A 21,538-nucleotide genomic window follows, 5' to 3' on the forward strand; every position below is an offset into this window, starting at 1 on the left:
CAAAAAAATTACAAGTAAACATCTGGAACATCCGGTGTGCATTTTTTATTCAGCACCATCTATTGTATTACAGCTGGAAGTCTCTTTTGAGGTATTTCTCTGCCATCCTTTGCTCCTTTAGATACTGACATTTTTGGCCAAAATAACTTGCACTCAGTCAGACTAAATGCAGAGCATCTGTGAGCCTCGGTGTTCACAGAGGCACAGAAATGTTGGTTCTGTCACACTTTCATAGCTCATAGATGCCAAAAATGATCATTTTGGTCTTATTTAATCTGAGCACTTCTTACATTGGATTCTTATTTCCATTTTATTCCCTGAAGGCCTGGTTCTCTCCCTGAGGGTTACTCACCTTGCCTGCTCTGTCAGTTAGTAAGTACCTGTCATCCTGTATTTTTTTTATTAAACACTTTTTTTAATAAGACTGCAGTTAGGAGAGATTAAGAACAATTTCTTATTTACACCTAGCAAAAGGCAGGGTCTTTTTAAGAAAAGGTGGTTAAAGAGCAGAGAGAGCAGACAAAAAAAAAAAAAAAAAGCAATAAATGTGCTAGTTTGTCACGTTTCTTCCCTTACTAACGTTTTCAAGTTAATAAGGTGAGAAAAGAAAAGAAAGAATGGGATACCAATGTGAACAGCATTTGCCTGTAAAACTATTTATTCTTTATTTTTTTAACTTTGAAATCTGTTAAAATTTTTACTTTATATTTTTTGTGGGTTAATTACAAGGTTTCTTTGGAGGTTAATAACTATTTCATTCTTTTGTTTTGCTTCTGTGGTTTGCAAGAATATTCCTTCGTGGATGTTACAAGACATCCACGAAGGAAGAACTGTGGGACCATTTCTATAAGTACTGAACTAGGGTGAGACAAACAAAGGAAGCAGCACTACAACCAGCATTGTTTCTGACCACAATTCCACACATCTGACAAGTTTTTAATGTAGCAAACAAGAAAAAAAATGTTAAAACTGTTTAAAACCATTGAAAACTGTTTTTGTACCTCACAAGTATTTTTGCATTGACAATTAAGTGACATAGTTTCAACAACCATGAACAGACATACGCATTCTAGACAACAACATAACATCTCTGAAATCTCCCACAGTTAATAATTAAAAAGAGTCGGCTCACTTCTGCAGCCGTGCTAACTTTTGTTATCGCTGCCTCAAAAGAAGATGCAATAAATTAACAATTCAAATGCCTTTGAAAACACTTACTTCCCGTTATAAAACAGAATCTACCACAGTTTTGAGTAATTTGATCCAATTTGTTCAACAGCTTAAAATTCTGCTGAGCCATACAGTTTGTTTTTTTAACAGTCTTCTTCTGCTGTGACTATTATTTCTGGTATTCCCTGTGGTGCCGATTGCTGGTTCTGTATTTGTGATGCCATGACCCAAGCCCGAACTTCTGTCTCCGTCTGGGTGGGTGATGATGACGTTGCCGTGGAGAGATTGTGTTTCCTGCGCAGGATCAGAGGAGGGTTCTTCAGCAGGGTGTAAAGCAACGCCCAACGCCTCCTGGCTCGGCTGTTGAGTGGGGATGCTGAAAAGCAAATACGCAAAAAATGATGATGAAGGTTAGGTAAAAATATGATGGACTGCCATGATGCAAAATGGTACTTTTCCAACCTGATTGAGCATTCTCAAATGAGGAGTATACAGTCGCATTGTGTTTCTCTATTGTGCTTGAGACCAGAAGCTGGCAGAAACACACCATGACTGGGTTGTTGTGATAATGATCGGCAAAGATCATCCCTATCCATGTACTGTAGCCTGAAGCAAAAAGTTACATCCACAGAAAATGAGCAAGCGTGAGGATTAAATACAGAGAAATATATGTTCTTCATATAATTTAGAGAGGGTTAACCATGTATTAGCAGAAAGCAACCCAGTGAGGTTGCTTTCTTGCTATTTTTTAATTTTATTTTTTAAAGTTGTTAGTTCATGTTACAGCCGCTATCTCAAAACATGTTTTACTGATATCACGCCAGTTCAAAATTGATCTTACATCTAATAAATTTTTACAAAATTAACATTTTTGCATTACTACCCCAAGTTTCCGTAAGTGGGTCAACCAGCATTCATTTCCTGGGAAATTTCATTGGAGTGTTTGATTCTGAGCAAATTTAAACATGCAAAAATAGTTATCGATTTCAAATACAAAAGGTGAATTTGATCAGAAATAGTTATTTTCGTCAACAGCTAAACAAAATAAGTGCATCTTTCATTGTGTCTAGGAACTGAAACATGAAATGCGTCTAGACCTAGATTTGACAGCTAAATACACTTAAAAACCTGAAGTCAGCGTTTCCATACATGTCTTTTTCCTCTTGTTTCTAGTAAAAAGTTAAGCTCACCGGCATCCAGGTTTTCATATCCTCTCTGCATTATGGTTCGGTCAATGCGGGACACCAACCATGTTCCAACCACTATGCTAAACAGCAGGCGGAGTATGCAGGTGCTGATCCCCATCACCACGTTGTAGAAAAAGAAGAAGTAGTTGAAGCAGTGGAACGCCTTCCTGGAAAGCACAGTGAGAAAAATATCAGATTTTTGATTGTTTTGCCTTTTTTTTGTTCTCCCACATTTTTGGTTGTCTGTATTAAAGGGGTGGTACTATGTATTTTCCAAACACTTGATGCCATTTTATAGCACAACCAAGTAACTATGTTACCTTCAGTTTTCATAAAAGTCCTGTGTATATTAAACAAGACTTAAAAGAAATTTGATTTTGCAAATTCTCTAAGAATTTCCTACTATTTCCGACTCTGCCTTCAGGACACCATCACAACAATGCGTTATCGTTATGCTCTTTATATCAGTTCTTAAGAGTGCTGGACTGAGAAGTACTTTGTAACATTAGCTCAACAGATCTGCAGTTCCACCAGGTGTTTGCTAATTGCTGCTGCCGCTAGTCTGGAGGAGCTGAGTGGACAAATCGCAGGACAAAGGTGCTCTGTGAAGTGGAAACTCAGCTGGAGATTGCAGCTCCAAGATGGAGCTTTGTTGAAATAGGCAGCACTTTGTGAGATTATACGTTTATACTCCAGGTAGGTTTTAGATGAAAAAGCTCAAAAAAAGTTGATTTTACTTAATGCACCACCCTAAAGTAAGTTTCTATGAGATTACTATTGCTATAGGAAATAACTAGCCATCACATTTAGATACAAAGTTTTATAAATCTGGTTAGGAGGAACAAGAAATGTTTGACTGTACAATACGATTACATAATGTAATCGATAAAGTAATGGCACTCTGGCATTTTCTTTTTAGTTATCTAGTTTTTCTAGGGAACCAATAATGGGGAAGACTTTGTTTTATGGCTTCTGACATGTTCACTTCATTGGAGTTTATCTAATCAGTGTTTGCCCTTTGTTAACAACCACTCCCAGTCCTCTGAGTTATTATTCACTGTTGAATAAAGTATCCTGGTTTAGCTACCATTTTCCCCCTTTTACGTTCTCAAAATATACATACCTGTTGTTGAGAGCCAGAGGTTTCTGCTTATCCCTGGGGGACATTTTGTCCTGAAGAAAGAAGATCTGAACCAGAACTACCTGGAGAATCACCAAGCCGACCACCATTCCAATGGTCAGGCTGAGAGACACATGAGAAAAGAGTCAGTCAGAGGATCCATCAGTATGCACAACTAACCACAGGGGAAGTGGCCTTACAGAATGAGTCCCAGGTTTGACAGCATGGTCAGGACTTTCCCATGCTGTATGGGAAGAACCAGCAAGTAGGCAAACAGAAGGGCAAACAGGAAGTGGACAAAATGGACAATCAGGTAGCCTAAAGGGAAATACGAGGGATATAAACTTTTAAGAATAGTTTTATTGTCAAACTTTCTCATCCTTTGCTTATTACACAACACAGACATTGGCTCTGAGGAATCACGGAAATATTTTTGATTTTGATCTAAAACCCATGAGTTGTCTCCATTTTTATAAAAATAAAGGCTTACCCCATAAAGTGAAAGCTATTTGCCATCCAGAGTATCTCGCAATGGACGCCTGTGAATTGAAACATTTGGCGTTTTGAGAAGAATGAGCTCTCTAACTCAAACATTAAAACTCTCTAACTCTCACTCAAAATGGCTTGTTCACACTTAAAAATTCAGTTTATCCGAAGCCGTTTGGGCTAAGTGACCTTATGTGTAGTCTTCAAGCAGTCTTACTGTCCTAACACATGAGAACTGAAACCAAAGTCAATTTGCACCAGACTGGAATTAGTTCACATCTAACACTGGCAACCATTTTTAAAAAGACTCAAAAGATACCTAAACAAAGTTGAGCTGCTCAAATCAACAAATCATTTACTTTCTAGTCTGTTTGCGTTGCGCAATATGAAAAATTGTTCCTCAACCAAACCAAACTGGCATTGAATATTTGCTGTTCATGTTTATGTGTGTTTTACTCACAACGCTGACTGCAGACTTAGGATTGTGGAACTTCTCTGGAAGAAAACCTTTCTGACCCCTCCAAAGTCTCTTTAAGTGTTTCCTAAGGCAGAAGATTATGCTGAGAATAACCAGAGGTCCAGCAAATAGATGAATTTACCTCCCAAGGCTAAAATTGGTCAAATTAATTTACTTAACTTGACAGCTTTGTTAATTATTTCTAATTTGAAATGTTTTATTGAAATTTTTCCATCTTACCTGTAGCATACTAAGATATGGAAGGTGTACGCAACAGAGTTGAGACTGGCAAAGATGGTGGTGGCAAGCCAAGACTCTAAAACAAACCAAAATGATCATCACTTACAACTAATTTAGGCTTCAAATATAAATTAGTATCTGTGCTCTATTAGTTGGCATGAATGTAATTTTATCAAACTGTCGTTCCCGATTTATTTCCAGTATTTACACTGGTAGAGTTGAGCACCAACAGAACAATTTTGGTGGTAAAACAACACATTTTAAGAGTCCTTAATTAAATTCACTCTTCTGACATGATGATAGAGGAACTCACTCCTGGCCACGTCGATGAACTCTTCTATCTGCGGTATCATGTATGCCAATGCTTGTGTCTGGTTGCAAGAGCCAGTAATGTCTTGTAGTGTATTCTTCCATTCCTCTACCCGGTCAAAGGCAACGTCACTGAGACTGTAGTCTGCTAGTGTCATCTAGAAAATGGCCAAGAAGACACAAAAAAGCGTAAATAACTTGTTGGTGAGGGTAATCGCAAGATCAAATGAGCATCTTGTACAAATTGTATTTTTCTGCACCGTATATAGGCCTATGAGGGATATAATGGATGTGCCAATGATCCTGTTTGGAAACTTGAAGTACGGGTCCCAGTCATACACTCGTGTTTGGAACCAGCTGAGGGGTTTACTGAAAAACAGAAAGTAGGTTAGAAAATGTGAAACGTTCACAATTTTGTTTTCTGATTGATTTGTTTGCAGTCTGAGTGATTTCTTCTATGAATTCATATCTGGGAGACAACTAAGAGATAACTAAGACCTGTTGTGCTGTTTCTTAACTTGCCTCAAACATTGAAACTTGTTTCAAGTTGCTCTTAATGTAGACAGCTTAGACAAATTTTGTAAAACATTAAAGTTCTGCCACGTCTGTTACTCATAATGTGCTTCTGTGCGTATGAGGATGAACGTTGAAGGTAAAGATGGTGTCCATATGTGCAATTTATTACCTTTGTTGTGGTGTTCTCAGTAGCCGCTTAACGTGGTTTACCTGGTGTTGATCAATCAGCTCTTCGGGATCCTAGCAACAGATTTGGCAGAGTTACGCACAAAACTGTTTGTCAATGTTTAAAAAAAAAAAAAATTATTTATTGTAACAAGAAATAATTAAAAAAAGAACTTTTAAAACGAAATTATGCAAAAATAAAAGCAATGCCCTGAATTCACATCATATCCTGACTCATGTGAAGTCTTATATTGGGTTTTCTTATCTCCACAGCAAACACACGGTGATTTAAGCTTACAAGCTCGTCATGCTCACCGCTGTTTCCAGTTGCAGACGTATGCGCACATCTTTAACCAGCATGTAAATAAATCGTCCCAAGAGGAAGACAAGCGAGAGGATGCAGGGCCACTGGGAAATTATCTTCTGGTATTTACCCAAAACCTTCGAAATCACACAGAATAAACAGCTGAACTATTTTTCAGATATATTTGAACAAGCATAGAGCATGTAGTGTATGTTTGTGTAAAGCCCAGTGGAAGCTGGATGTTTGTTCCATCGCAGCGTCTTAAGTTTCATTAGCTACCAACCTCTCCACGAGGACAGACGGCTGTATCCCAGACGGTGATCACAATCCTAGAAACAGCAGCCGGGACATTAAATACAAATTACTGCCATAATCTATTTTACTACTACACTTAAAACTACACAGTACTGAATGTTTACCAGGGTATGGAGTAGAGTATCCCCAGCACTGCGCCGACCGTTCTGAATGGTGTGGACAGACAGGCGAAAAATGGGAAATACACCAGACCCACTTCTAAAGCTCCGACAAGGTACACTATCGCTGAGGGTACGCAGAGAGCAATGGGTCAGGGATTTTAATCGAATGTTGCATGCAGAACATGGTGATGACTTAGAACGGCAACAGGACGTACCTCTGGCCCACGGTGGGACTGTAAAGGGGATGTAACGCTCAGAAAAAAGCAACAGAACGCTGCTGGACACTGCGCCAAACGCAAAGCCATAGGACCAGCGGTTACTGAGGCTGCCTATTGTATCCAAAGGTCTGTGAAAAAGATATTATTAATATAAAAGAAGTGTGTTACTAACAAAGTAGCACACTGACAGCTAACAGAATTGTGTGACAGAACAAAAAATTATCGGCGTCTCATTTTCTTTGACTTACACCACAATACCAAAACGCCCCTTTAGAAATGGCAGTCTGTGGTCAATGGCCCGTCTCTGTGCTCGTCTCTGAAGACATGACAACACTCCTGTAATCAGGACCTGGATGACAAGATAACACTTAATTAATGCAACTAATTAATATGACTTTTATTATAAAAACAAATTTCAAAAGTAGCTTGTAAAAAAAGTGTTTGCTTTACATTTCCACAGAATGCACATATTCTCATTTGTTGTTGCTTTGAAAGTGAATGTTATGTATGGGGATAAAGCTAAAAACGTGAAATAGATGTTTTAAAAAAGAACATCCTGTATCCGCTCCTTAATTCCAGGTCAGATTCTGATAAAAGCATCTTTAGACGATCAATATTGGAACATCTGACTATTGTCTGTGAGGTGTGTCTGCTAGTTCAGCTGAGCATACAGGTTTTGACCGACCAGTTTTCAACGATGATCAACTAATTTTGTGCAAACGGCTTGTAAAACTGTACCTTAGCATACACACATTGATCTAATAAATTTATGTTTCCCATAACAACGTAAGTGTAAAAACAGAACGCAGTGAGAGACTGTATTGGCTACTGAAAGCAATCGATGTAATTTAGACCTGCACAGAGAGCGACAAACACGTTCTACCATTCAAAGCAAAGCGCTGGATTTTTGAAGCACATTTTTTGAAGTTGAACGTGATTTATCTTTAACAAATGGTTACGTTTTTCACTTTTTAAGTGATGTGTTTTCAGAACATTCTAGCGGTTTTCTTGTTTCCCTCGTGTTTAAGCTGCATGTTAAGGCTGTCCTGTAGAAACTCAGATGGGACAAAATATCTGTTGCAGGCAGGAAAAGAAAAACCTTCAACATTCAGAATTATAAGTAATCCGTGGGATACCAAAGAAATGTAGAATCATTGCAAAGGTTATTAAGTGTTTTCAAGCCTATGCGATTGATATTAGAAATTTTAATGTCACAGTTGGAACTTTTTACCATCAAACACCTTGTCTTTAAGTGGTGTGATTGACATCACAGACAAAACCCCCCAATTGGGACATGCATAGATAAGAAAAAGCACTAAAATTCAGTTAGGTTTTGATTAGTGAACCATCCACTGTCTGTCCTTGCAGGACCAGCTGACCTAACAGTGACGTTTTTCAAGCTCGAGTACCAGAGTACCAACAATGCCGCCGTGCAGCAGAGACCTCATTATATTCAAATTTTATTTACTTTATGATTTTTGATGCTGCCATGGTTTCAAGTGCTCAGGCTAAGAATCATTTGTGACAGGTTGAGCTGGATTAATATTTTCTTAAACTGTTTATTGCTTTGATAACAGGCTCCTCCCACATGTCATAAATAACTGGGTCTCTTGGTTGGACATGCAATGAAAAATGTAGGTTAGAAATCTATGAAATTAATCTATGAAAACCTTTAGTTAATTTGATTTTTACCGCAAAAAGAAGAAAAATATGGACCGTTTTTGTGCTGACAAAAAGTCAAAGCTGTTTGTGACAAATTGGCTTAAAAAAAATTACCTTTGCGCAACTTTCTAGTAATTAAAAAAAGGGCTTGTTGTTTTGCCGTTTCTTGTTTTATGTACTGTAGGAAAAATAAACCAATAACTTACTGCTGGAATGAGAGAAAGGTGCAAGAAAAGGCTCAGTGAGATTTTATTTTGACAGTCCACAATTGTAGAGTCACTGGGAAGTCTGTAAAAATATAAACATGTAATGCATTATAACGGACATTGCAAAAATAAACAGAACCCAGGCGTACTGGTACGCCTTATTTTAATAAGTGGAGCTGAACGTCGTAGATCGAAGGTTGAAGACGCATCGGGCGACCTCATTTCTTGAGCAAAGTAGAAAATTATTGTTTAAAGCTCAGAATCAGCCAATAAAGCTCTGCTTTTGTGGACCGTAAGCTAAATCAAATGGGAGCTGATCGTGGCAAAGTGAAAAACATCATCATCAAACTCTTTCTAGTCTCTGAACTGGATCTCTGTACTTACTGTTGCTCCTCTGTGATTCTTATCATCCTTGATAGCGCAGCTCATTGAAGTCGAGAGATCCTTGTTTCTGCTCGACTGTACAGAGAAGGGAAGTGACCGCGGATAGAAACTGCATCTCAGCTTCCTGGTGTCAACCACGTGACAGATCTGACCTTTGACCTTAGGATTCAGCAGTTAGATTTTTTTATTTTTCCCATTTTTCTTTTGATGTCCCGTTTGTGCTTTTTACATGCCAAAGTATTTGGTGACACTTTCCCATTCTGTCCACATATGCGTCTCCTCTGACACACACAGCAGATATTGACCGCGGTGTTACTCAGTATGAGGAATGTAAACAGTGAGCTCAGCCACTGAGATAACCAGCAAATCATTCACCAGCTGCTTTGCCTTAACAGATCAATACGCCACACTTCATTACACTAAAGATTTTTGTAATGAAGTTCTGAAGCGGAAGCTGGTTTCATGACTTAGGCTAATTTATGGAACCGGGTCTCATGTGGCCATATCCTACTTTCACATCCCATTTACCATTACAAATTCCACAGTGTGTCCTTAGTATTTTAGGTGACGGACTAACACAAAGCAGTGCGCAGTTGCGAGGTGAAAGGACAAGAACGAATGATTTCAAAATGTTTCTTACAAGTAAAAATCTATTCCTTCATTTAAACGCCTCTAAATAAAATCAAGTGCAACCAACTCCCTCCAGAGTCAGAAATATGAGGTTAGAAAATCCTAGAGGTTTGTCCAAACACATGAGTGAACACACATGACAGAGATTAAGGGGCACAAACTGGGTTAAAGTTATGAAGTAGTAAGAGTTAAATCACACAACAACCAAAGCTTTGAACATCTGTGTGTGATCTGTTCAGTGCATCTTCTGAAAATTGAAAGAGCATAGCACTACTACTAATGGAAAGACATCCACCTAAACTGACAGACATGATAGCGTCCTCAAAAAAAGGGCAGTTCCTGTTCAATTAGTGTGCAGGGATTGCATCTCATGGTAATTCCTGTTTCCAGTTTTTAACAACAAACATGAGGAAATAGATCGTCTGAACAAATGAAACTAAAATGCAACATAAGGGCTGTGTGAAAAAAAGTTATTTGTCACTTCATGGTGCCCTGAAAACAGCAAGTCTTCTTAAAACATGGTGGCGGCAGCATCATGCCGTGGGATGCTTTTCTTCAGGAGCTAAATAGGAGCTGGTCAGAATTGATGGGACGACGGAGTTAAATTCGGGTCAGTCCTAGAGTGAAACCGGTGGGAGCCTGGTTCAGTCAATCAAATAATCAACAAATCTGGGCTGAATGCACAAATACATGCCACATACCTTAGATTTTTATTTGCAGTAACATTTTGAAAGCGTTATATCATTTTCCGTCCGCTTCACGATAATGTGCTACTTTGTGTTAGTATTTCATAAAATCCAACGAACGATGACAAAATGTTTAAACAACTATAAATTTGTAATGAAGATGTATTTTTCCATCCGGTTTCTGTTTAATTTATCTCTAGTATCTCTTTAGCCTTCCTTGTGAACCTTATATACAGTCACAATGTTGCACAGTTTTGAGGAAAAACAACAAGAAGCTCACAAATTCTGATACTTTATTGCAAAGCGACAGCAGCGGGTGCCATTTTCCTGCTTGCGTTATGGCGTTGACTTCATCAGCCGTACAGGTCAGCAGCCTTGTTCCTTCACGATCAAGATGTCCATCTTGCTTTCTCTGAGGAAAGATTTGTAACACATGACACAGCAGTGATTCACTCTTTCATCTGAGATTTGGAGTTATTTTTCCTAAACTAAAAACGTGTGTAAGGTGAAAACCTGTGTCAAGGAAGGATCCCCCACCCTTATTTTTCAAAACCACCATAGAAAAACCTTCCCATTGCTATTCAATGGTTGAGTCACACTTAAATTTGCTGTATTTAAAAATAGACATAAAATAGCTAAAACTGTCCTGCAAAGAAAACTGGAGAGATGCTTCTGCAGAGAAAGCTTTCAACTTCACATTTGTTGACCACCAGGTGGCGACTAAAGCATTTTATTTTCCAAAAAAAAAACCTGCTATGGGGACTCAAAATGAATCTGTGAATCCCACGAGTGTGAAGCAGATGTGTGTACTCACTGTCTCTGGACGCAGAGGAGACACTCATTGGCATAAGTGTTTCCATCGCTGCCGCACACAGGGGCAAAGTTCATGGGGCATGCCATGATTTTCTCCAGAGCAGGACAAGAAGGCTGACAGACATAAAAACACCACAACATTAAATTCGGCTCAATTATAGGGAGTTTTCTACTTAACTGACATAAATGTTTAATTCTGAAAATCATATCACCTTTCTCATAAGTCCAGATTTGTCTGCAGCATCTTTAGATAAAAAAAAGAAAGCAAGTGGCTTTTTGTATAATCCAACATAAATTTAAGTGTTGATGTCAGAGTTCATATAACTTTAAGGCTTTAGATGACTAACTACTTTCAGCCCTGAGTGTCAGTAAAGTGCCTATTATGCATTCTAAAGGGAAATCTAGATAATTTTGTATCTTTTTTTGTTTGTACTGCAGCGTTTGACCTGAACATAGTGAACAGCATAAAGCAACCTTTATCGCAGCAGGACTCATTGTGAACAGAGATCAAACTTGTTACAACTGTTCTTTGCTACGAAACGACTCAGAAGAATACTTTCAAAGCATATTAACCAAGAAAATGCTTAATTTTTCTTTTTTACCTGCTGCGACACAGATGAGCAAAAGCCCCAGTACAAGTCTCCCAGCCATGATGTTGGTGGATGAATAACTCAGACTGGACAAATACTTCTCTCTTTACAAGTTCCTTAACTGTGTTTACATGGGCGTGTGTGTGTGTGTGTGTGTGTGTGGGACATTGACAGCTGTTTGGGCTCCCTCGTAAAATAGCCACCATATCTTGCACTGACATAAAGATACTGCAAAACATGTGACAAAACCAAAGAAAAAGTTCAACGTAAATAAAAAAAAAAGAGATTTATTTGATACTTAAATTAAAACTGGGTTGTAACATGACAAAATGTGGGAAAAGTGAAGTGCAGGGAATACTTTCCATATGTATCTCTAGCTCTGGTCCTCTACTAAAGGGTCCTTATGGAAGACTTTGAGGGTTCTCTGCAGCATCTTAGCTGTTCCTCGGACTTCTGAACTGGGATTTCTCCAGGTATCTGGATGTAACCACTTCCCCAAAGACCCTTCAAGTACCACATGCTCTTCTCTAACTCACTGGTATATCTCCAGTTTAATGTGCCATGCGTTGCCATCAAAAGGGATGGCCACATCGTATGAGGCAGTGTTGCCATGGCGAGGTAGATGGGGTGTCTTGAACAAGGACACATTGACGGTGAAGCGGTGACCAAACTGGCAACCCACTGACTCCTAGTACCGCCACTGTCCCACGGGATTTTAGCTCAGTCTTTCTACACTACCTGAGGGGATGATGCTCACTTTGACCCAATGGTTTCCAGCTCATAATCTGCACAAATGTTCTTAACTGGTATGGTAGATCTGGGGCCTCTATTCCTCTGGTGCTCAAGGCCTGTGCTGTTCTTCAGTCTGGCCCTCGCCAGCCATTTGTAGGATTTGATCATATCAACTATTTCTCCTATGTGTTGATGGTACGTCCCATACGGGGGGCTTTCTTCCTATGATGGTTCCTTCTGCTCCTTCTCTTCCAGTTTTCACTGTGTGAGGCATTCACTGAGTGCTTCATGTATTCTTGGAGCTTGGACATTTCATCTTGGATGGTGATTGTGATGCTCACCAGACATCTGCCTCCTGTGCTGTTAGTGGATAATCTGTGGATACTGAATTTGGTGTGTAGTGATGAGTACCATATATTTTTCAACATCACAGGTCTAAATTTCATTCTTTGGGCAACTTAATACCGGCACAGCGTATTAGTTACCCGGACCTTGCTCTTGCAATTCAGCATACTTGGCTAAATTTGCCTGACTCATTGCAGGTATTTGCCTGTTACTGCTTTCCTGGTGGGCTCTTCGTGGCTGCCATTTGTCTGTGCTTCTCCAAACGTATAGTTATGAATTACGTTCTGATGTCCCTGCTGTAACATCCTGGAGGTGTGAGTCACTGTGTCGCCTAACAAACAGCTAAATATAATCAGAGGCGGTGACTGTATATACACGCCGGCGTATCTGCTTATTCTGAGTTATTCATCAACGAACATCATGACTGGAAGACTTGTGCTGGGGCTTCTGATCATCTGTGTTGCAGCAGGTAAAAACATTAAGTATTTTCTAATTAATTTGTTTTGAAGGCATTTTTTCAAAGTAGTTTTTATTTATTTATTTTTACAAAGGAGATTCTTAACTGTTTATGCTAATCACTGCATTAAGGTGAAGTCCTGTAATAATAACACACATATTAATTTATCTAAATTCTCTTTTGAATGCATAATAGACACCTTACAGCTTGATTCATACTGATAATCAGGGCTGAAAGTATACTCGGAAGTCAACATGGTTAAATGTAAGTTGGATTATGAAAAAAGACGCTTTTTTTTTTTTCTAAAGATGCTACAAACAAGTCTGGATCCGCAAGAAAGGTGATTTGAACTTTAGAATTAAACATTCATTCTTGTAAGGATAAAACTTACTATGTTTGAGCAGAATTTTACATAATGTTGGTTGTTCATATGTCCGACAGCCTTCTTGTCCTGATGGAAAGATCGGGAAATGCACAAAGATTTTGGACCCTGTGTGCGGCAGCAATGGAGCCACTTATAGCAATGAGTGTCTCCTCTGCAAGGAGATATTGTGAGTACACACAGCTGCTCCACACTCACGACTCACACGTTAATTTTAAGTCACCTAACATGATTCTCTGGTAAATGCTTTAGTCCCAACCTGGTAGTATATGTAGATGCAAATCAAACATGGAGTTGTTTTTTTTTAAAGAAGTTCATGTCCTTCCTTGACACAAGTTTTCACCTTAGACACATTTTAACTCCTAATTGTCCAGAAAAAAAATGACTTAATTTGCTTTATTTGTCGTTATAAATGCCATCTGAGCTGAATGACTGAATTGCTGCTATGTCATGTCACAATTCTCTCCTCAGTGAAACCAAAAGGGACATCTGGATCACTAAACAGGGACCCTGCTGACCTGTGTGGTTGATAAAATCAACACGATGAGGCAGCCCAGAAAAAATGATATCCACTGTTGTCGCATTGTAATAAAGTTATGTTTCATCAACCTGTGACCTTCTGGTTGCTTATCTCAATATTATACAACAATTTGTGTATAAATTGTGGTTTCATTACTGTTCACCACACTGCAAACCACAAACCTTTACCAAGTATTTTTGTATTATAGTGCAAATATCATAGTACATTTGAAATAAAACAAAACTAAGTTACAAGCAACTTCTCTCCAAGACATAGGAGCTTGTCAATAATTTCTTAATATTCTATGGGCAGATTTTTTTTTTAACACATGAAACATTTTTTCCACGTTTTAAGTGAAATGAACTGCCAGTGGAACTAGTACTTTTTAAAATTCATAGGAAAGGGGCAGCATTATTATGTAAAATCTACTTTTTTGAGCTTTACATCAAAAGCTCAAAAAATGATGTTATTCCCTCATTAAAAACATTTATGGGCTAATGACCAGGCCCTTTGTACCCAAATAATGAAGCTCATGATAATATAACTTTACAACACAGACATGCGGAGTTTCACCACCACAGAGAGAGACTCTTGTCATTCTGAAATCCATCAAACAGACATGAAGTACAACAAACCAAGAGAACAACAGAAACATCAGGCTGCTGGTCACTAATGATGAAACAACACAAATTCAAAGCAGTTCGATCGTATATCAGTTTCAACTCAGAGCCTTTCTAGCAAACTCCTACTTCTGTTGGCGTCATCGCTCCATGAGTTTCTTGGTTCAGTTCTCTAGCATCTGCTGTTCTCCCTTCTGCTATTACTTCTACGCTGAAAACAGCAAATAGTTGAAACAACTTAATTGAATTGCTTCAATTAGTAACAGTAATTCAATTACATTTATCCAATTTAATTTATTAATTTGGTTTAACTTGAGAAATTTAAGTCAGTCTTACTCAAGTCATATAGTTTACTTCAAATAAAGAAGTAAACTAAGAAAGGATCTTTTTTTTTTAACGTTTTATTGGCTGTGGTGGCCTTTATTTGAGAGTAGTTAGGCAGGAAAGTGGGTAACAAAAGAGGAATTGAACCTGCAGCCACATGAAGGACAAAGGCCTTCATAAATGGGTTGTGTCCTACACCACAACACCCCAATTGACACAAGATCGTCATGAAGCTTGCGTCATGACGTCACATTTTGGATAGGAAAGCTGCATTGAACATAATTGTTTCAACTAAAGCCAAAGTAAAAAGTTCCTTTAAGTTAAAATGTGCAACTTTTAAGTAAATTCAACACCAAAAACCAAGTTGTCATCACTAACCAAACAAATAAAGTGAGATTAATGTAAAAAAGTCCATAAGATGAACAAAAGCCCAAATACACTTTTTAGTGTGCACATGTATTACCTTCCCTCTTTCTGTCATCACCCAGACCGAATAACAGTCTGACGTCCTGCTAAAAAAAATCCTTTCGGTGTGGGTCAGTGAGTCACTGTGTCGCTCACTCCTAGCAAACAGCTACATATAATCAGAGGCGGTGACTGATAGTATATATACGCCCGCACGTTTGCTCATTCGGAGTTATCCACCATGAATGGACGACTTATTGTGCTGTGGCTTCTGATCATCTGTATTGCAGCAGGTAAAAAAATTAAGTATTTTCTTGTTTAATTTGTTTTGAAGGCATTTTTTCAAAGTATTTTTTATTTTATTTTATGTTTTATAAAGGATATTTTTAACTGTTTATGCTGATCAATACATTATAGTTAAATCTTGCAGTACAAAAAAAAAGAAAATACATCCAGAATTATCAACATTCTTTTTTGAATGCATAACAGACACCGTACAGCTTGATCTATGCTGATGCTAACGGCTAAAAGTATTTATCTAAAGCTGGTTGTATCAACTTTGAAGTCAACATTGTTAAATGTAAGTTGGATTATAAAAATAAACTTGCTTTCTTTTTTTCTTGAAGGTGATGCAGGCGAGAAGAATCGAAAAAAGAAAAAGGTGGAATTAAAAGTGGATTAAATGTGGGAATAAAACTAACAATGATTCAGCAAAGTTTTATGTAATGTGTTTTTCACAGGCCACAAAGCCTAACTGTCCTATTGGAAGGACCTTAGGATGCACAAAGGTTATGCGCCCTGTGTGCGGCAGTGATGGGATCACTTATAACAATGAGTGTCTCCTCTGCAATGAGATTAGGTGAGTACACTCAGCTTCTAGACGCTCAACGATTCACATATTAATTTTAAGTCACCTATGCTGATTCTTTGGAAAATAAAATGCTTCAGTCCCAACCTGGTAGTCACCCAATGTGACAACATTGAAATCTGTTTATACATAAGGATCTCTCCAGTTTTTCTCTTTAAATATACAACAAAAAAGTGCAAATCAACCATTGAGTGTTTTTATTCTTTAGAGAATATAGTAGAAAGTATGAATTCCTGTCTTCCCTTTACACTAGTTTTCACCTTAGACACATTTTGACTTCTAATTGTCCAGAAAAAATTACTTACTTCGTTTTATTTGTTGCTATAAATACCATCTGACTTGAATGACTGAATCGCTGCTTTATCATGTCACAATTCTCTCCTCAGAGAAACCAAGCAGAAAATCTTGGTCGCCAAACTGGGACCCTGCTGACCAGTATGGTTGATAAAATCAACACTATGAAGCAACCCAGAAAAATCCACTGTTGTCTCATTAATAAAGTCTAAGTTTGATCAACATGTGACCTTCTGGTTTTTCTCTCAATATTATGCAACAATTTGTTGTTATATTCACAACACTGCAAAAACACAAAATCTTGCCAAGTTTTTTTGTGTAGTTATAGTACAAATATCTTAATACACTTGACAAAAAATGTTACAAGGACCTTCTCTCCAAGATGTAGGAGCTTGTTTTAAGTCAATAATGTCTCAATATTGATAAAGTGCAAGTTCCACTATCAGATTTTTTTTAAATTATGAGACATAAAAAAAAACCAATATTGAAGGGGCAGTATTATTATTATTATCATTATCTAAAATGAGCCTTTTTGAGCTTTACATCATGCTACAATGCTTTTCCCTCATCAAAAACATACCTGGAGTTTTGCTTTGATTCTTTCATGCAAGTTAGAGAAATCCTTTAATCTTCCTTGGCAACCACTCAGCTGTGCAGAACGCCTGGGTGAACCGAGCGCCATTTCTGAAACATTCTAACATTCATGTTCAAATATAATCATAAACTACAAGCTGAGCTTCAGCCTCATAGAGCAGACCTCCACCACCACTCCTCCACTCAGCTCCTTCAGAAGATTCAATCAGAAAACACCTGGTGGAAGTGGGCATCTACTGAGCTCATTATAAGAGCTACCTGCTAGTGAAACACTGGGAAAAATGTTATGAAAGGGTTAATAGGGGAGCAATGTTGTGATGACTTCCTGAAGGTGGAGTTTAAGAAAGAAGAGGAGTTTTTGAAGAGACAGAAGCCCAATTTCAAGACAAAGAAATCAAATTTCTCTTAAGTCATATTTGATATATATTACAGAGCCCCCCTGGGGACATAAGGGATTTTTTGTTATTTTCTGCAACCTTGCAAAAGATTTGCATTCTCTAGAAATACTATTATGTTACATCACAATTGGTTTTGTGTTCTTTCGCCTCCTGTGCTGTTAGTGGATAGCCAGTGGATGTAAAGCACTTTGAAATGCCTTGCTGCTGAAATGTGCTATACAAATAAAATTTGATTGATTGATTGATTGGATACTGGATTTGGGGTGCAGTGTTTAGTACCATTTATGTTTAAAATCACAGGTGCAACTTATTACCAGCATGGCATATCAGTTACCTGGACAGAAAACAAAATTGATAGAAAAGATTTAAGTGTTGTTATTTTATTATTATTATTATTTTTATTTTTATTTTATTGTTTTGTTTTGTTTTGTTTTGAGGGGGGTGTATATAGTTAGCGTCCCGATCCACACTCCATTCCAGTAGATGGCGGTAATGCACATCTAAAAGTTGTTTGCCAACTGCCATAAAAAAGGAAAAGAAGAAGAAGAAGAAGTTACCTGGACCTTGCTCTTGTGATTCAGCTGGCTTCTCAGAATTTACTTCTCAGAATGTCGTTGCAGGTATTTGTCTCTTGCTGCCTTCCTTGTAGTGTCTTTGTGGTTGCCATTTGTTCATGGTATTCCAAGGTATTTATGGAAATTGGTAAATGGCCTGTGTGTCATGAATTGGTGGTGTAAGGTGGTGAGGCAGATGCTGTAGACCCAGGTGAATTAGATAAGCGATGATTTAATGATCAAAATCACATAGAACAGTCCAAAACCCGAGGCAGCACTGCTGAGCTAAATCCAGGGCTCATCACAGGTAGCACAAGGCATACGAATGGACAACGAGTAACGCAGACAAGACGCCAACTGAGACGAGGACCCGACAAAGACACAGGTGACACTTAATACACAGGATGTCATCAGGGAACAAGACACACCTGGGAGTGATCAAGGGGAGACAGGACAACAAGGAGACTCAGGGACACAGGAAAACTCAGAATAAACACAGATCACAACACTATGGTTGATTGGTGCTTTATCAAGTCCAGAGGGCCCCAAAGCACTTCACACTACATTCACACACTGATGGTAGCAATCTACTGGCTTGTAGCTAAGGTAGTTTGACTGGTACCATCGGTCCCTCTGACCACCAACAGCAGACAAGGTTGGTGCCCAAGGACACAGCGATGAAGGCGGGCAGAACGGGTGCTCAAACCACCAAGACACCAATTACAAGGCAAACTCCTTCTTCATGAGTTTATTGGTGGAGTTCTCTTTACCATCTGCTGTTTTCCTTCTGCTATCACTTCTACATGTATTACTTCAACTTTCTTGTCATCATCCAGACCAAATTACGTTCTGACGTCCCTGGAGGTGTGGATCAGAGAGTCCCTGTGTCGCTCACTCCCAGCAAACAGCTACATATAATCAGAGGCGGTGGCTGACAGTAGATGTGTATATATACACCCACTGATCTGTCCACTCAGTTATTCACCAACGAACATCATGACTGGAAGACTTGTTGTGCTGGGGCTCCTGATCATCTGTGTTGCAGCAGGTAAAAAAAAAAAAAAATTCTTGTTTAATTTGTTTTGTAGGTATTTTTTCTAAGTAGTTTTTAAAATGTATTTTTCATTTTGCAAAGAATGTTTTTTTTTCCTGCTGTTCACTGCATTATGGTGAAGTCCTATGATAATAACACACATATTAAATGATCTATATTCTTTTTTGAATGCATAATAGACACCTTACAGCTTGATTCGGACTGATACTAGCGGCTAAAAGTATTCATCTAAAGCTGGTTATGTCAACTTTGAAGTCAACATAGTTAAATGTTAGTTGGATTATAAGAATAAACTTGCTTTCTTTTTTTCTAAACTTGCTGCAGTCAAGGCTGGACCAAGAAAGGTGATATGAATTTTAGAATCAAATATTTATTTCCTCTATGAATAAAACTTACTATGTTTGTGAAGAATTGTATGTAATGCTGGGTTTTTATATGTCCAACAGGCTAAATGTCCTGATCCAGAGATCTTTGCATGCAAATTGAATGTGCGCCCTGTGTGTGGGAGCAACGGACAGACTTATGGCAATGAATGTCTCCTCTGCAAGGAGATGCAGTGAGTACACTCAGCTGCTCCACAAACATGATTCACATGTTCATTTTAAGTCACCTAACCTGATTCTTTGGAAAGTAAAATGCTTTAGTCCCAACCTGTTAGTCACCCAATGTGGCAACATTGAAAGCTGTTTACACAAAGGGATCTCTCTAGTTTTTGTCTTTAAAAATACAGTAGAAAAGTGCAAATCAACCACTGAGTGTTTTTATTCGTTAGGGAATATAGTAGGAAGTATGAAATCCTGTCTTTCTTTGACATAAGTTTTTACCTTAGACATACTTTGACTTCTAATTGTCCAGAAAAAATGACTTACTTTGTTTTATTTGTTGCTATAAATACCATCTGAGCTGAATGACTGAATCGCTGCTATGTCATGTCACAATTCTCTCCTCAGAGAAACCAACAAGAAAATCTCGGTCACCCAAGAGGGACACTGCTGACCAGTATGGTTGATAAAATCAACACTTTGAGGCAACCCAGAAAAATGAAATCCACTGTTGTCTCATTGTAATAAAGTCTAAGTTTGATCAACATGTGACCTTCTGGTTGTTTCTCTCAATATTATGCATCAATTTGTGATGCATGTTATATTCACAACACTGCAAAAACACAAAATCTTGCCAAGTATTGTTGTGTAGTTATAGTACAAATATCTTAATATACTTGACAAAAAATGTTACAAGCCACTTCTCTCCAAGATGTAGGAGCTTGTTTTAAGTCAATAATGTCTTAATATTGATAAAGTACAAGTTCCACTGGCAGATCTTCTGTTAAGTAGACTTTTCTTTTTTTTTTTTTTAAATGAATATTGAAGGGGCAATATTATTATTATTATTATCTAAAATCAGCCTTTTTGAGCTTTACATCATGCTACAATGTTTTTCCCTCATCAAAAACATACCTGGAGTTTTGCTTTGATTCTTTCATGCAAGTTAGAGAAATCCTTTAATCTTTTTCAGAGAGAACAGGAGATTTTGAAGAGACAGAAGCCCAATTTCAAGACAAAGAAGTCAAATTTATCTTAAGTCACATTTTATATATATTACAGAGCCACCTTGGAGACATGGAGGATTTTATTCTTTTGCGTAACCTCCAAAAAGTATTGCATTGTCTAGCAAAACTTTTGCGTTACCTCACAATACTTTTGTGTTCTCGCACAATAATGTACTGATCAGTTTATGTGGCATAATTGAATACTAAAAATCTTTGTCATGGCGGCTACCGTACGTTTTGCTATGATATAAGGTTTTCGTAAGGCTTCTCCATTTATGTTAATATCTCATTTGTGAAATATTTGAAGCTTTATGTCTTCTTCTATAGGATACAAATGCACCACACACCTATGTGCAGAATGCAAAAGCATAGCAGGTCAAACATTGGCTTTCCATCTTTTCTAAGATATAAACAGAAACCTTCCATAAAAAAGTGCCTGTTTATTATCCAGTGAGTTATTCTCAAGGGGGAATAAAGTCATCTGACAGTTTTAATTGTATCTTTTTTGTGTTGGTAGTCTGAATAGTTAATAAAAGGCTAATTTCATGTACAGTCCCTTCTCAGCCTTACACAAACCGACTTAAATATGGAGGAAAAAATTAGTTTTCAACCAGTTTTTTGCATCAATGAGTAAGCATGTTTTCACTGAGGCTCTTTAAATGTGTATATATTTGCAATTTTAAATTGACATTTGTGACTGTATAAAAAATAGACTGAGGTGCATTTGCTAATTTATTGCGAGGGAGCTCAAATGTATTGTGAAGGAATACGAAGTAAAATTTCACCCCATGTCCCCCAGGAGGCTTCGATAATATATGGCATTTTTATAACCACTGAGAGTAGCATTGTTACTTGATTATGCTATAAAATGCAGGCCTGGAAA

At 37.9% G+C, this 21,538-nt stretch overlaps 4 protein-coding genes across 8 annotated transcripts; 2 read left to right on the forward strand and 2 right to left on the reverse strand.

The window, feature by feature from the left end:
* Window positions 1–920: 920 nt before the first annotated feature.
* On the reverse strand, window positions 921–9,081 carry stra6l (STRA6-like). Of its 3 annotated transcripts, none has more exons than XM_028019209.1 (19): window positions 8,841–9,081; window positions 8,638–8,680; window positions 8,457–8,538; window positions 6,837–6,937; window positions 6,586–6,716; window positions 6,374–6,494; window positions 6,238–6,283; window positions 5,966–6,091; window positions 5,655–5,725; window positions 5,230–5,338; window positions 4,974–5,127; window positions 4,661–4,736; window positions 4,424–4,505; window positions 3,968–4,016; window positions 3,678–3,795; window positions 3,481–3,600; window positions 2,361–2,524; window positions 1,633–1,776; window positions 921–1,546 (listed from the first exon to the last, which is right to left on the reverse strand). In XM_028019209.1, exons 2-19 carry the CDS (start codon window positions 8,676–8,678, stop codon window positions 1,314–1,316), a joined length of 1,968 nt encoding a protein of 655 aa, XP_027875010.1. In that variant the 5' UTR covers window positions 8,679–8,680; window positions 8,841–9,081; the 3' UTR covers window positions 921–1,313. The 3 variants fall into 3 exon arrangements, with proteins under 3 accessions (XP_027875010.1, XP_027875011.1, XP_027875012.1); XM_028019210.1 differs by having other exon boundaries at window positions 8,638–8,753; XM_028019211.1 differs by lacking the exon at window positions 8,638–8,680 and having other exon boundaries at window positions 8,841–9,080.
* Window positions 9,082–10,432: 1,351 nt separating this feature from the next.
* Window positions 10,433–11,703, reverse strand: LOC114145581 (probable pancreatic secretory proteinase inhibitor). The gene is made up of 4 exons (XM_028019213.1): window positions 11,572–11,703; window positions 11,182–11,213; window positions 10,971–11,083; window positions 10,433–10,568 (listed from the first exon to the last, which is right to left on the reverse strand). Exons 1-4 carry the CDS (start codon window positions 11,618–11,620, stop codon window positions 10,523–10,525), a joined length of 240 nt encoding a protein of 79 aa, XP_027875014.1. The 5' UTR covers window positions 11,621–11,703; the 3' UTR covers window positions 10,433–10,522.
* A 1,298-nt stretch (window positions 11,704–13,001) lies between these two features.
* Window positions 13,002–20,195, forward strand: LOC114145584 (serine protease inhibitor Kazal-type 1-like). 3 transcript variants are annotated; one of them, XM_028019215.1, is made up of 4 exons: window positions 13,002–13,105; window positions 13,402–13,433; window positions 13,535–13,644; window positions 13,947–14,083. In XM_028019215.1, exons 1-4 carry the CDS (start codon window positions 13,057–13,059, stop codon window positions 13,990–13,992), a joined length of 237 nt encoding a protein of 78 aa, XP_027875016.1. In that variant the 5' UTR covers window positions 13,002–13,056; the 3' UTR covers window positions 13,993–14,083. The 3 variants fall into 3 exon arrangements, with proteins under 3 accessions (XP_027875016.1, XP_027875018.1, XP_027875017.1); XM_028019217.1 differs by lacking the exons at window positions 13,402–13,433; window positions 13,535–13,644; window positions 13,947–14,083 and adding exons at window positions 19,431–19,450; window positions 19,553–19,662; window positions 20,057–20,195 and having other exon boundaries at window positions 13,012–13,105; XM_028019216.1 differs by lacking the exons at window positions 13,002–13,105; window positions 13,402–13,433; window positions 13,535–13,644; window positions 13,947–14,083 and adding exons at window positions 18,960–19,100; window positions 19,431–19,450; window positions 19,553–19,662; window positions 20,057–20,195.
* On the forward strand, window positions 15,512–16,730 carry LOC114145580 (serine protease inhibitor Kazal-type 1-like). The gene is made up of 4 exons (XM_028019212.1): window positions 15,512–15,637; window positions 15,971–16,005; window positions 16,085–16,203; window positions 16,599–16,730. The coding sequence occupies exons 1-4, from the start codon at window positions 15,586–15,588 to the stop codon at window positions 16,642–16,644; spliced, it is 252 nt and encodes an 83-aa protein (XP_027875013.1). The 5' UTR covers window positions 15,512–15,585; the 3' UTR covers window positions 16,645–16,730.
* Window positions 20,196–21,538: the final 1,343 nt, after the last annotated feature.

The sequence above is a fragment of the Xiphophorus couchianus genome, chromosome 5 (genome assembly GCF_001444195.1).
Source record: "Xiphophorus couchianus chromosome 5, X_couchianus-1.0, whole genome shotgun sequence".
Classification (NCBI taxonomy): Eukaryota; Metazoa; Chordata; class Actinopteri; order Cyprinodontiformes; family Poeciliidae; genus Xiphophorus; species Xiphophorus couchianus.

Bases quoted from the DNA above. Each gene is read 5' to 3' on its own strand.
- LOC114145581 (XM_028019213.1), bottom strand. From the start codon at position 11,620: ATGGCTGGGAGACTTGTACTGGGGCTTTTGCTCATCTGTGTCGCAGCA. The intron at 11,214-11,571 runs GTAAAAAAGAAA...TTTTATCTAAAG, and splicing joins GCTCATCTGTGTCGCAGCAG to ATGCTGCAGACAAATCTGGA. The intron at 10,569-10,970 runs GTGAGTACACAC...ATCTTTCCTCAG, and splicing joins CTCCTCTGCGTCCAGAGACA to AGAAAGCAAGATGGACATCT.
- stra6l (XM_028019209.1), bottom strand. From the start codon at position 8,678: ATGAGGTCGCCCGATGCGTCTTCAACCTTCGATCTACGACG. The intron at 6,717-6,836 runs GTAAGTCAAAGA...TCTTTTTCACAG, and splicing joins GGGCGTTTTGGTATTGTGGT to ACCTTTGGATACAATAGGCA. The intron at 5,726-5,965 runs GTGAGCATGACG...ATCTGTTGCTAG, and splicing joins GTCTGCAACTGGAAACAGCG to GATCCCGAAGAGCTGATTGA.
- LOC114145584 (XM_028019215.1), top strand. From the start codon at position 13,057: ATGACTGGAAGACTTGTGCTGGGGCTTCTGATCATCTGTGTTGCAGCA. The intron at 13,434-13,534 runs GTGATTTGAACT...TATGTCCGACAG, and splicing joins AGTCTGGATCCGCAAGAAAG to CCTTCTTGTCCTGATGGAAA. The intron at 13,645-13,946 runs GTGAGTACACAC...TTCTCTCCTCAG, and splicing joins CTCCTCTGCAAGGAGATATT to TGAAACCAAAAGGGACATCT.
- LOC114145580 (XM_028019212.1), top strand. From the start codon at position 15,586: ATGAATGGACGACTTATTGTGCTGTGGCTTCTGATCATCTGTATTGCA. The intron at 15,638-15,970 runs GTAAAAAAATTA...TTTTTCTTGAAG, and splicing joins GATCATCTGTATTGCAGCAG to GTGATGCAGGCGAGAAGAAT. The intron at 16,006-16,084 runs GTGGAATTAAAA...TGTTTTTCACAG, and splicing joins AGAATCGAAAAAAGAAAAAG to GCCACAAAGCCTAACTGTCC.